At 46.1% G+C, this 14,691-nt stretch overlaps 1 protein-coding gene across 4 annotated transcripts in view; it reads left to right on the plus strand.

Annotated features, from left to right (window-relative positions):
• The window catches only part of LOC147882653 (uvrB/uvrC motif-containing protein), an 85,372-nt gene that overhangs the window by 54,581 nt on the left and 16,100 nt on the right, over window positions 1–14,691 (plus strand). For 2 of the 4 annotated variants that reach the window (XM_087400425.1, XM_087400426.1), the window contains exon 8: window positions 1,932–2,005. In XM_087400425.1, the coding sequence (XP_087256551.1) occupies window positions 1,932–2,005 (74 nt within the window). The remainder of the gene's footprint in view (window positions 1–1,931; window positions 2,006–14,691) is intronic. The other 2 variants (XM_087400424.1, XM_087400427.1) reach the window with 1 other exon arrangement.

Consider the following 14,691-nt stretch of genomic DNA (forward strand, 5'->3'; position numbering starts at 1 on the left):
CCTCTTGGTAGGGTGAATGTCTGCTGTAGGTCAAAATGGAGCTCAAGATTGGTGTCGAGTGGCTTCTAGGCCTTGTATGTAGCTGCACAACACTACCAAGCAAGTAGAGTTGGTTGGGGCAGGTTGAAAGAGCTTCTTGAGCTATTGTGGCAGTAGGCGGGGCTTCCAACAGGTCAATGAAGCAACGAACAGGTCGCGGAAGCATCACGGGAGCTGCGCCTATAGAGAGCAGGTCATGGGAGCTGCGTGGATTTGTTAGCTAAGCATGCTAGGTTGTTGAGCTGGTCAAGTCGTGTTGTGAGCAAGTCTAACTGCAAGAAGTTGGTCGTCAACTGAGAGTTGAGGCTGCTGGCTAGGGAGCTGAGATGAAGGTGTGCATGGGGGAGGGCAGGCCGGAGCAAGAACCTGCTTTGATACCACTGTTGCATGGAGTGGAATGGAAGGAAACATGGAATGCAATGGAGCGTACTTGCAAATGGATAGAATGAAAGTACAAGTGAGTGGCCATATAGGCCCAAGTACACTTTAGATGTCCTAGGTGGACCAAGTGTCATCCCTAGATATCCTAGGTGTCCCAAGCGGAGCAAGTGTCCTGACTCGCCTACAGGGCCATACCAGGGCTAAAATAGCAACAATGGGGTGTATTTCTCATGATGGATTTTGGCTCATTGGTCTCATAGGCTTTTTTGGCCTTTTGTAGACATTAATAAATCTTTCTTTCTTTCTCTTTCACCCTGCAATTTCTCCTTTCTTCACATTCCACTCTTCGCCTCAGCATGCCTCAATAGTTTTCTTAGAAAAGAGTGGTGAAATGAGAAAAGCCCCTTCGAGCTGCAGGAAGCCCTCAGGTAGCCAAAGACACCTACTGGAAGAGGAAGGAACCAGGGGGAAAGATGGCCCTGAACCCACAACTCAAGGGGCTGTGGGAAGCTCCAAATGGGGCTTAGATGCCTCCAGCTGAACATCCATGAGGGGGAAGCTCCCAGCCCCTTAATAGGCTGAGAGCAGCGCAAAGTGGCAAGCAGGCCTAGCCTTTGGCTGCCGCAAAGACACCAGGGAGGGGTGTATATGAAGGAAGATATGGGAGGGAAAATTGTAAAAGTGGGTTTTGGCGGGGGGAGGGGGGGGAGGGAGCCCAGCTGCCTGCAGATGCACCCACAGGGGGCAGAGAAGCTAACAGGATGGAGACAGAGCATCAATCTTAAAAATCTACTTTCTTGTTTTATGGTTGCTATAGTATGGATCTTTCTGCAGATTACTAGATAATCTTTTATTTGGGGGTTTGGGGAAAAGGCAGTTTGGCTTTCTTCTCTTCAGTAACCTTCTGCTTTGATCTTACGGCTGTGCTTTATAGGACTATTTAATTTCTGAATTTCAGAGACTCATGTCGTCACATTGGACCTTTGAGACTTGATAAGTGCTGTGGTGTTCAGAAACACAAGCTTTACCGGGAGTCACACTTTCAATATATGGTTCATAATGGTTCTTGATGGTGCCGTATCCATTTCTTAGGCATTGACCCTACTCACATGTCCTTGGATGAGGGTGTAAGCCTTTTTTTGCAGTCCCATACAGCCTCCACAGATGTCATGATTGCATGCGTACTTGGAATCCTTCTTCAGATGAAGTTTATAGCTATTTTTTGCTATCTTCTTCTTTCATGTAGTAGGTCCACCTATGTTTTATGTCATTGTATAAGGACATTTTCTTTTATCTTCTGCCTGCTTGTAGAACAGCTCCATGCGCATCTTATTTTATTAGGCTTGGCTGTAACAAGAGTGCTAATGCTCCTTTGGTATTTTTCATTGCTGGAAGTTTGCTGTGTGGTCTCTACATTTGTAATAGCGGCAGCAAATAGTGATCCTCTTGTGGTAGTCAGTGTTAACTTACCTCTGTCTGGTATTTGAGTCATTTTTTGCTGTCCCTGACAAGCCTCCAACAACACCAATGCTTGTGCAGGTACTGGTGAACATGAAAGCAGCTCCAAATTTGTTGGTGGCTTATGGTACATACTTTCTCTTTCATTATGGTTCAATAATGTTTTGAGAGCCACACATGATATATGATTCTTGATGTCCCAGTTGTCAGATCTCAACTTTTCCCATTGTCTGGCTTTGGATTGATTCCACTTTTATATTCTATACATTTGGATCTCTTCAAATGGCTACCATTGTTATGTAGAGTTAGACACATTCAGTGATATTCTTTATAGGCTTGTCGAATTAACCACACAGGTTTTAAGGATTGTCCTACTTGTCAACTTGTAACTGGGCACTGTGGAGGAGCATCTTCATGTTTCCATCATTGCTAAACAGTGTCTTTGTTTTGATATCCAATAAGTGAATGGATGCAGGATTCTGTTATTCTAATCTTAAAAATAATATTGAGACTGTAGTTTCCTTTTCAATTGGTAGAGTTAATAAATGTTCATATAGTGAATTGTAGATAAAGAGGCTCCTGATTTCCTACTCCTGCTTGCCTTCTTTCTCAAATTCATGACCACTTCTTCACTTCCCCTTTTCCCCACTTGCAGCCTTTCCCTTCCTGTGTTTTCCATGATCCCACCCCTTCGATGTTAGTTTGTTGAAGGCATTACTTTTGGGGGTTCTTTGCTGTTTTGGTTTTTATTATTATAAAAATCCAAAGCAAAATTTCCTGTCTGCTTGGAGGATCGGAAAAGAAGACCTTTGTGCTACCAGACTTGAAAAGAAAGAGTCTCAGTCACAAAATCCGAGGGGTAGGCAAGCTCAAGTTTCCTTCAGAATAGATCTAGACCTTCGGAAAGGAGGGAAAGGGTGTCTGATGCAGAAAAGAAGGGCATATGGCTGCCCAGTGCTCCAAAAAGCGTTTGGGCTTTAGGGAGTAGAAAACCCCACCTAAAGAACCACCACATACCTTGTTTAGGAGGACTCCTTGATGTACTAGGCAGAGTAGATGATCCAGAGGCCCAAAACTTTGTCTCTCATTGGGCAAAGAGACCAAAACATGTTGATCTTGTTCGACCCCGGAGCAACAGATAACTTCATCTCACACAACCTAGCTTTGTGGCTAGTAATCAAATTTGAAGAGCTAAGGCAATCTCTTGATGCCCGATAGATATTCCAAGGATAGTCGGTCTCTCATTGGCAAGCTTAGGGTCCATATTCAGGATTGTGTGGATCACGAGGACTTTTTTGTATCACCATTGGATTACCTCGATGTAGTTTTTGGAATGCCTTGGTGCCATAGGAAAGGAGTATGTCTCATGATTCCGGGAAGGATACTTGTTTTCAGTCATAGAAATAGAGAGCATTGCATAGTTGCTAAAGGAAGAGGAGAAACTATTCCAATTGCATCTAGTGTTTCCGTTGGAAAAGTAATAAAGTCTTTTGTTTTTGCTTACATGATTTTTGTTAGGGAATCCTCAAGATATAGAAACATTTCAGTTCTTAGATGCTTTTAAAGATTGTTTTTTATAGTCACTACCAGGAGAGTTACCCCCAGAGCGGCCGGGGGATCATACCATCGAGCTCATTCCAAGGAGTGAGCCTCCGAATTGGCCACCTTATTGGGTGGGTGCAGCTGAGACTGAGGAGATCATGGGTTAGGTATAGGATTTGCTCTCCAAAGGACTTATCTTACCTTGTTCCTCTAATTTATGTTCACCCGTGTTGTTGCTTCAAAAGAAGGATGGTCTTATCGTATGTGTGTTGATTATAGAGCGCTCAACAAGATGACTGTTGAGAATAGATTTTTGATCCCACACACCGAGGATATCCACAAGACAACTTTCAAGGACAACTTTAGGCTATACGAGTTCTTGGTCATGCGTTTTGTTTTGATGAATGCTCTTGCTACCTTCAACAAGATGATGGACAAGATCTTCAGGCCTCATAGGCATTTCATAGGTACATTTTTTCGATGATATTCTTGTGTTTTCGAGAAGTGAACAATGTCAAGGTTGCCTATCACAAAGACCTTGAGGACAATGAAGGAATAGTATTTACACGACCCAGATTTCGGGGAGATCATGTAGAACATTCAGCAAGGCCAAGCATCCAACCAGTACTCCCTTCGAGAAGGGTGCTTCGTAAAAGATGATCACTTGTGTGTGACCCGAGACATGCAGATGAAAGCTATGGAGGAATCTTATGCACCTGCTGTAACATAATGCCTTGTTCGAAAGTAAAGTATGATAGACAAAAGACTCGAGACTTCTGATGCCACTTTCGCTATCCCGGGCTCCATGGGAAAGTATAACTATGGACTTTATCTTTTATCTTCATGGTCAAAGAATGGAAATGATTGGGTTTGGACCATAATTACGTGTTTAGCAAGCAAGCTCACTTCATTCTTGTTAGGAAGACCATTAAGGTGGACCACATGGCAATGTTATTTTTGGCAAGCACCATGGGATGCCAAAGTCTACTGCAACTGACCATGATCCAAGGATGACTAGTTTGTTTAGAGAGCATAATTTGATAACATGGGGACAAAATAGGATTTCTCATCTTCTTTTCAGCCCTAGTCAGGCTGTCAAAGCAAGGTTAACATTTCCACTGTGCTAGATCTTCTAAGGTTGCTATATGTGCAAACAGAAAGCTGAATAGAAAAAAGATCTTCCTCTCGTGGAACTCGCCTATAATACTAACACTCACAACTCCACAGGGGAAGCCCCATTCGAAGTGGTCTATGGAAATGTAATTTTGCAGCCTATTCTTATGACCAAGGATGAAATTTTTGTAGCTGGACAACCTAGAAAGATCCAGAGAGATACAAACGAGTTTCTAATGAGGACAGAAGAGAAATGAATCTCCAAGAATGAGATTGGTTACTTCTTAAATTTGAGAAAGCGAGGCTGAGGATGATGAAGGGCAAAGAAAAGGTGTATCCAAAGTTGTCGACCAGGTATTATGGACCTTTCTGGATCAATGAGCCAATAAACGAAGTCCATTTTGGCTAGAGTTGCCAGAGAATTGGAAGATTCAAAATGCTTTCCATGGGAGTCTTTTAAAGAAATATCAAGGATGTGAGCCCACAGAACTAGTTACATAAGAGCTACTAGAGGTGGAAGAATGGAGGAAATCTTCCAACCAGAACAGTTGTGTATCACACAGAGAAGAAAGTGCTCAGAGGCAAGGTTACATGCAAGTACTTTGTCAAGTTCGCACCAGATGCCAAGTGGGTGGATGAGGAGTTTTTATTACAATATAACACAAGTTTTGCGGTTGTACCAAGAAGCTTTTTGGTTGAGGGCAACTGATTAGAACCAGAGAGGATGTCACAAAATTGTACTTCTTCGAAGAAATAAAGAGAAATCTTTTTATTGACTCTAGTCAAAGAATTTGACTTTGGTTAACTAGAGCAAGTCCAATTTCTTTTGTTTACATCGGTTAATGAGCATTGTGGGGACGCCCACAAGGGACTAGGATTAGTCCAAGAACTAGAATGCATGCTTTAGCTAACCTCTAATGGGTTAAAAGTGTTGAATCTTGTGTATTGGTTGTTCAGGACCTTGGAGAGTGCTAAAAGGCCCACGTTTTAAGGGGAAAGTGTGCCAATGTGGACTTCCAGCCTTTAGGGGAGGGGCCCATGGAGTAAATGCGCCAACTACAGCTTTATTGGGTGCCTTTTCCTATAAAGCAGACTAGTTCCGCCTGCTCTCCCTGGCTGAAAAGATCCCAGCTTGTGGGGACAAAGCCAAATAGCATGGCTGCCCCTAGTTCTATAAACTAGATGTTGGAATGGTCACATCCCCATCTGTAAGCCCCCATATAAGGAGAGCATGGGGGAGGTAGACCTAGAGATAATGGGCCTGCCACATGGGCAGCACATGAGCTGTCATGTGGACAGCACAACAGACCTTGTGCGGGAGGGATGGCAGTGGCATGAAGCCCTGGATCTGACCTGGCAAGACGGAATTGCAGAGCAGGCGTACGGACTGCAGCAGGGCCCTATGAAGGGCACGATGACATCAGCAGGGTGTACAGAATTGTACGGCGCTGGAGAAGGGCCTGGCAGAGGCGCAACATGGCAGGGGTTACCAGCAGCCTGGTCGGCCAGGTATAGGGATGGTAGGGCTGGTTTCAGCCAGCCTACCATGCCTAGAAAATGGCAGGGCAGAAGGGGGCTGGACCCTGCATATATAAGAGGGCATCAGCCCTTGAAGTGAGGGCCAAAAGCCCTAGTTTTGTGGGCCAGGGGCCCTGGTTATGAGAGCCCTTTTAGGGTAGTTTTGCAGCAGCCTGGTCGGCCTGTTTGGGTCGGCCAGATTGAGGCTGCTGGTCGGTTTCTACAAGGGGCCCTTGAGGGCCTATAAAAGGAGAGGCCTCAGGCCTCATTCGATATCCAGCCAAGCAGCTTTGGAAGGACCAGAAAGGAGCAGCACATCCACCACTCTACACAAGAAGTGAAGGAGAGAGGTGTTGCTGCAGACTTAGCTCCAGGGAGAGGCTGAACCTAGACTGTCCTCTAGGGCAGAAGGTTGCTGAGATCATCATCTTCTGCAGCAGCCATTCACAAGTAGTTTGGAGCAGTGGAGCAGCTATCTTGGAGCCTACATTCAGGAGGACCAAGGGGACCTGTGTGCTGCAGACAAAGGTTGGTAGGGCTGCCCACCTAGGCTGATTCACAGGCAGTAAGGTGGAGAAGAACACACTAGACAGAGAGTCTACAAACGCTCAAGGTGGAGCACGCGGGCTCAGGGATCTAGAAGTGCTTCACATCTAGTAGGAGAACCTTTTGGTATTGTATCCTGTCCTACTTTGTGGACGGACGGAAATATAAAGAGTTGCTTCTATATTTGTTTATGAGCATTGTTTATTTACTGGCTTGCACACCTACGCATATAAGTTAAGAAGTTTGTGATTCCACACCCCACACCACACTGTGTGAGCTCCTGGGCATTACTATCAGTCTTCCGCTCTGCGTACCCTCTGTTGGGTAATTTCTTACACTAGAGAGCTCCTAAGCTCCTAGAACTAGACTCGAGGTGTATTAGCTTCTTGCTCCTATGTGAGCCAATTGTAAAACCATTTTCTTTTGCAATAAAGACTTACGGGGGGGGGAGGGGGGGGGAGCCCCTTATTTCTGGTCCCTAGTACTGTGCTTTTTCTTCCTCCTCCCGTCTCCCACTCCCTAATTCACGTACGATGGAGATGTTAGTTGGATTGCTGCCTCTTTTTCCTTCTTTTTCGTATTTTGCTTCACTACTTGGAGGCAATTGTGGCTGGCCTTCAATAATTTTGAGATTCCAGCCTGTTCTTGGAGTATAATTAGTGTTTAAGGTTTCACGCCCCACCGTTGGAGCTGCTCGGTTGCAAAAACTGACTGACTTATTCTTGTTTATCGTGGCTCTCTGAAGCCAAGTAGTACACGCCAAGGAGAGCTGAATCTCTCCAGACTCACAGTTGAGCCCTCTATGAACAAGGTTGTATCATCTACGAGCTTCAAGTCTAGTAGCTTCTCGTCTTACTGGATCAGCAAGCGCATATGCAATAGGCCAGCTGCCTCAGAGTAGAGGAAGTACCTTAGCACCTTTGCATGAAAAGAAACAGGAAGGGGGCTAGGAGTAGCCCTATCACACTTAGCGGGAGAATGAGAAACCGTGTGTGTCCGTCTATGAGCACCTAGCTGGAACTATCTACATAAAGGGCAGAAATCCCCTGCACCCACTAGTTCAAGAAGCCAGGCTCGGCATGGTGCCCTCCAAGATAGCCAAGTCCGCCTTGTTTTACGCCCTCTCAAAATCTAGTAGGATCATAGCGAGAGGCTAAGCCTCCTCTCATGTCCAAGATGCTTCTCTTGAACATACTTGTTAGGGTGTCATGGAGGGTGTTGTGTAGGTGTGGACAAAGCCTCAAGCTCGAGACCTTGGTGACATATTTTGTAGGTTGTGTCCAAAAGAGTGATTGGGTGCCATCGGTGGATGTCAGCTCGCCCTCCCTCTTTTGGAATCATGCATACGAGTCTTGGGCTAGCGATTGGGGTGTTGGAAAGGTCACCTCCCCATCTGTAAGCCCCCAAATGAGTAGAGTATGGGGGAGGGAGACCTAGGCCAAGGTATGCCCAGAGAAAGGGGACAGCCATTGTACGGATCAGTACGGGCTGCCGCAAGGCAGTGTATGGAAGGTGTGCAGGGTGCGCCAGGGTCCGGACAAGGGCTGAGCAGAGGCGGATCAGCAGAAGCATGGAGTCGCACTGTTGCAGCAGGTATTGGGCAGGTCTATGGCTTGCAAACAGGGATGGCAGGTGGCGGGGTAAGCAGTCCAAAGGGGTTGGGCCGTGCATGGAACAAAGGACTAGCAAAGGGCCCTAAATAGGGCTGGATAGGCAGCCAACCAGCCAACCTACTGAGAGGGAAGGAAAGAGGGAGAAGTACAACAAGGAGAGAGTGAGAGAGAGAGGTGACACAAAAGATGCGGGTGTGAAGTGATGAGCCACACCACAAACTCATAAGTTTTATTAGGATTAGGTTTTTCACCCTATGACTGTCTTAAGACAGTCATAGGTGTCATATCTTTAATAAAGGGGTGGCAATGTGCCTTTACCCCAACAACCTCCCACCTAAAGGCCAATGTGCCTAAAGGGGAGAAAAGAATAAAAATTACAGCAATATACAGTTACTGTATACAAGACCATAAAATAAGAATGGTCTCATCCTAATCCCATGATGTGGCGGCAATGTGCAAACCACTCTGTAGGCAAGCTCTTAGTGAGCAAATCTGCAGGATTATCATCAGTATGCACTTTCACAAGCTCAAGTCGCTTGTCTTCCAGTACCTCCCTGATGAAATGATATTTCACATCTATGTGCTTGGTCTTTTGATGAAAGACCGGATTCTTTGCCAACATGATAGCACTCTGACTATCACAATGCAAAACTGGCATATCTCCTGTAGTGCCCAAATCTCCCACCAGCCGAGTAAGCCATATTGCTTCCTTGCAAGCCTCAGTGGCTACAACATATTCAGCTTCAGTGGTTGACAGTGCAACGCATTTCTGCAACCGAGACACCCATGATATAGCACCTCCTGCAAATGTGAAAATATAACCTGGCAGTAGACTTCCGGTTATCTGCATTCCCTGCATAGTCTGAATCTGTAAAACCATGCACCAATGCATCTTGCCTACCATAGCATATGCACAAGTCTTTGATACCTTTGAGATACCTCAAGACACCTTTCACTGCTTCCCAGTGCCGCTTGCCTGGATTTGCCATATTCCTGCTGATGACTCCCACCGCAAAAGCAATATCTGGACGAGTGGCAACCATGGCATACATCAAAGAACCAACTGCAGATGCATACGGAACCTTGGCCATTTCAGCCTTATCATCATCTGATCTGGGGATCTGATCTGGGGCTGTCCTTACTACTGAGTTTTAAATGTGGAGGCAACGGGGTACTAATAGACTTCCCCCCCTCCATTTTAAACCTCTGCAGTACTTTGTCAATGTACTCCTTCTGTGACAGAAACAAAAGTCCCTTGGACCTGTCACGAGTAATCCGCATGCCAAGAATATGGTTTGCATCACCCAAGTCTTTCATGTCAAAAGACTTATGCAGTTGTTTCTTCAAAGCACTAATCTCATGCTGAGATTTACTGGCAATTAGCATGTCATCCACATATAGAATGAGTAGCATCAAACTGCCATCCTTTGCCCGTTTGGTGTACAAGCAATGATCGGTCTCACACCTATGATACCCTTGGGACTGCATGAAGGCATCAAACTTCTTGTACCATTCTCTTGGTGCCTGCTTGAGTCCATACAAGCTCCTCTTGAGCTTACACACAAGCTGCTCTTTCCCTTTAACAGCATATCCCTCTGGCTGACTCATATAGATCTCATCATGGAGATCTCCGTGAAGAAAAGCAGTCTTCACATCCATCTGACATAAATCCATGTCCTCATGAGCAACAAGAGCTAACACTGCTCTCAAAGTAGTCATCTTGACTACAGGGGAAAAAATCTCATCAAAATCAATGCCCTTCTCCTGCTTAAATCCCTTGGCAACCAATCTGGCCTTATACCGAGGTAAAGCATTTGAATCCACTTTGACTTTGTAAACCCACTTGCATGGCAAAACCTTTCTGCCTGCAGGTAACTGCACCAAGTCCCATGTATCATTCTGAAGTAGGGAGTCCATTTCTGACTGCATGGCTTTCTCCCACTTCTTTTTCTCTGCTCTTCCCATAGCTTCCTTGAAGCTGGAAGGCTCACCACAATCTGTCAGCATGATAAAATCAGCCACATTATTGGCTCCTGGAACAAACCTGGCAGGAGGCCGTTGTGTACGGGTGCTCCTCCTCACAAAATGTTCCGGATTAGGCTGCTGTCCAGCCTGTTCTTCATGCATGACAGGTGGCTGTACCACCATATCTGGCTGTTCTACAGCCCCATCTCTTGGCACATCCAGTGGTGCATCATTGGCAAAATTATCTGGCTGATTTTCAGCCTGTATACCCTCTTGAACAGGGTTATCTGCAGCAGCCTGCTGCTGCATATTAATGGGCATTCTTTGCTGTCCGACATCATCATAAACAACCCTCCTGTATTCCACAGGTTGCACGGGTTCTTTGTGTACACTATCCTCTTTAAAGATGACATCATTGCTGCGTATAATCTTCCGTTTAACGGGATCCCATAACCTGTACCCCATTTCACCTTCGTCACCATAACCCATAAAGATGCATCTGGAAGACTTTGGATCCAGTTTGGTGCGCAGTTCTTTGCGTATATGAGCAAAGCACTCGCAGCCAAACACACGTAAGTGCTTATATGAAGGTGGCTTGCCAGACCACACCTCCTCTGGCACTTTCAACTCCAAAGCCTTGTTCGGCGACCTGTTAATTATGTGAACTGCTGTTTGCACGGCTTCTGCCCAAAAGCCATGGGGCAATGCAGCATAAGACAACATACATCGAACCTTCTCCTGAATAGTTCGATTCATCCGCTCACTCACACCATTTTGAGATGCATTATGAGGGGCTGTGAGTTCCTGTTTAATGCCCTTAGCTTCGCAAAACTGCACAAAAGCATGTGACACATACTCACCCCCATTATCGGATCTGAGGCATTTCAGCCTGCGACCTGTTCGATTCTCAACCTGAGCGACAAACTTCTTGAAAGCATATAAGGCATCGCTCTTATGCTTCAAGAAATAGACCCACACTTTGCGTGTGGCATCATCAATAAAAGTAATGAAATACTTTGCACCCCCTAGTGATAGCTGTGGCATCTCACACAAATCAGTGTGCACTAGATCAAGCGGTGCTCTATTTTGGGGAGTTCTCCTCTTATGAGGAGTCATAGAATGCTTGCCAAATATGCAATGATCACAAGTAGGCAAATCTGAAAATGAAAGAGACGGCAGATAACCCAAACGTGATAGTTCTTGCATTCCTTTAACGGACATGTGTCCCAACCGGCTATGCCACAATGAAACCTTTGGCAGCTCGGTTATGGCAACAACATGATTACCTACACTGGAAACATAAAGAGGGTACAAGGTATCACTCTTAAAACCCTCAGCCACTACAACCTGGCCATCAGTAATCACCCATTTGGAATCCCCAAATGTGGTGTGGTAACCACTGTCATCCAACAAGCCAGTGCTAATCAGATTTTTCTTGATTTGCGGCACATGGCGAACACCATCAAGCATAAATATGCGTCCATCAGGGAATACTATCTGTATACTGCCAATCCCTGCAATCTGACATGCATAGTTGTTCCCAAGGTGAACAACTCCATGAGTACCTGTGTAGGAAGTAAACCACTCCCTATGAAGAGTAACATGAAAAGAAGCACCTGAATCCAAGAGCCAGGTGTGCATGTCATGGCCATCAATAACCAAAGTATGTGCAATTACAGCAGAAGAGCATAAAACATCATGTCTGTCACTGTCACTGTCCTCTGCTGCAACATTCACTGCATCCAAGTCATCTACCTTGGCCTTGCCTTTGCCTTTGCTTCCACTGCCTGCATCCTTTGCCTCAGCCTTCTTGGCTTTCTGATCCCGTATAAACTTGAAGCACTTAGACTTCACATGTCCCTTCTTGCCACAATAAAAGCATTCAATATCCTTTTTGCCACGGGACTGACTGCGGGATTTGGACTCACTAGCAGATCTCCCCTTCTGTTGAGTCCTGCCTCTTTCCTGTACCTGCAAAGCATTTGAAGACTTGCTGCCCGCATTATTCTTCCTGCTCATTTCCTCCATAAGGAGAGAGCTCTCTACATTAGCATATATAAGAGTGACATTTGAATTAGAGAGGGTGGTCTTGAAAGTGTCCCAACTCTCAGGGAGGGTACACAACAAGAAAGTAGCCTTGAACTCCTCATCAAGGTTCAACCCCTGTGCAATCAGCTGTGTAAAGATGGCATTGAACTCACTCAAGTGTGAGGTCATAGCTGTACCTTCCTTCATGCGAAGATCAACCAGCTTCTTCAACCAATACACCTTACTGGCTGAACTCTTTTGGGCATACAACTCTCCTAGCCTCTGCCATAAGCCATAAGAGGTCTTTTCAGCTTGAACATTGAACACAAGAGAATCACTGAGAGTAAGCATGATAGCAGCCCTCGCGGACAAATCTAGCTCCTCCCACTCATCATCTGACATCCCAGATGGCTTGACACCCTTCACCCTTATGGGCTTAGAAATCTGCTTAAGCAGAAGTACATTCAAACACTGTTCTGCCCATAATGCATAATTGTGTGCCCCTTCCAATTTCTTTATGTTCAGAATTGATGATTCACTTCCCCCTGATGCCATATCAGATAAGGAAAGTACCTGACTCCCTGTAAGTCAAAAAAGACTGAATAAAATTCTGATTTCTCAGAAAAAACCTGCTCTATCAAGAGCCAGGAGCACTCACAATAGTGCTGTTTTTACTGCAAAAAAAAATCTGCAGCAAAACAGAAAAATTTCCCTCCAGTTACTGTACCTTCTGACACATTGTACCGTGCTCAAATAGGCATAAAACAGTAATTTCAGAATGCTGCAGCTGTTCCACAAGTGCTTTAACAGTGCATCATCAGCTGACGAAGCACAAAACACTGCTGTCCTGATCACTTCTCCCACCTCAGATGAGGTATTGCACTGATTTTATATGCATAAACCACTTGTCATACACTGTTTTGTTCACTGAAAAAAAGGCTCTAGACACTTCAGCCTGTCACAAACCTGCAACAGAAAATGGGACAAATCCCAAGCAATCACCCTTCTGCCAAGGGGATAAAAGGCATCTGAAGGTCTCAAACAGTAACCCAAGTGCTCTCAAGCAAAATCTGGGCAAAAGCCCCTTGATTTGACACCTGTACCAAGTGAAAAACACCTCAACACTGAGGTAGCATACAAAACACAGCGCTCTCCTGGCACTTTCACCTGACAATGCAATGCATAAACAGCCCTGTGTACACAATAACAACACAGATCCCAACGTACAAACACTGAAGAGAAAATCTTTTGAGCACTGTCAACGATGGACAGTTAGGGACCGAGTAAACTCGATGCGCCCTGGCCAAGCGTGGCTCAACTGAGATTTTCCAAGGTGTCGTACACAAAATGTGACCTGCAGAAATGTCACTGAATACACTGCGGAAACAAGACCAATGTGGGCTCCCTGGCTCCACATTGCCTCAAGGCATACACTGCATAAGCTTCCAGGAAAAAGCCCTTTGAAAATGTCACCCAAAAGCTGAGATTTGCACTCAGCAAAAACATAAAAGCCCTCTGCAAAATCAAGGCATTACCTTCCCGAAACAAGATAACTGTGCAACCACCACACACTGTGGTACTAGTCACCTCAAGCACGAGGGACAAGAGTGTACTTGCTGTACCTCAAAAACACAGTTTTAAGAACTGAACAGTCGGGAATGCTCTCTCTTTTTCTTCTTTCCCCAAAGAAAAACTGTTGTACCTGTTGTACCTGTGTACTTGTGCAAGGTACCACTGTACCTGTACGGCTTCCGTACAGACAGTACGGATTCCGTACGTCCGGTACGGATGGTTGTACGGAACACTCCCGTACGGCTGCCCCGTGTGCTGCCTGGGTGCGCGCCGGTGCTGCGCACTGGCTGCGTCCGCTTGGTAGCGGGTAGCAGCTAAGCTAGCAGCAGCTAGCTGCTGCTATTGCAGCTGCTGGCGCTGCTCCGCGCCACCCTGCCCTGCCCGCACAGCTGCTGGTGTTGCTCCGCGCCGCCCTGCCCTGCCCGCACCCGCGCTGCTGTCCCGCGCTGCCCCGCTGCAGCCCGCGCTACTTGCGCAATGCCAAGCTCCGCCCACGCTGCCTGCACGCTGCTGAGGGCACGAGTCCCGAGGAGATAAGGTGGGGTAGAGGGAGAGGTAGGCAGGAGTGGGGAGGGAGAAATGAAGGCTCTGATACCAGTTGAGAGGGAAGGAAAGAGGGAGAAGTACAACAAGGAGAGAGTGAGAGAGAGAGGTGACACAAAAGATGCGGGTGTGAAGTGATGAGCCACACCACAAACTCATAAGTTTTATTAGGATTAGGTTTTTCACCCTATGACTGTCTTAAGACAGTCATAGGTGTCATATCTTTAATAAAGGGGTGGCAATGTGCCTTTACCCCAACACCTACTGGTCGGTTGGTTAGGGCTGCTACAGACCAGCCAGTCGGCCCAATTAGGGCTGGCTGGTCGGTTGGTTTTGGAGGGCCTTGTGCCCTATTTAAGGAGGGCCTTTGTGC

The sequence above is a fragment of the Dipteris shenzhenensis genome, chromosome 29 (assembly GCF_047967505.1).
Source record: "Dipteris shenzhenensis isolate YYH24624 ecotype China chromosome 29, Dip_SZ_1.0, whole genome shotgun sequence".
Classification (NCBI taxonomy): domain Eukaryota; kingdom Viridiplantae; phylum Streptophyta; class Polypodiopsida; order Gleicheniales; family Dipteridaceae; genus Dipteris; species Dipteris shenzhenensis.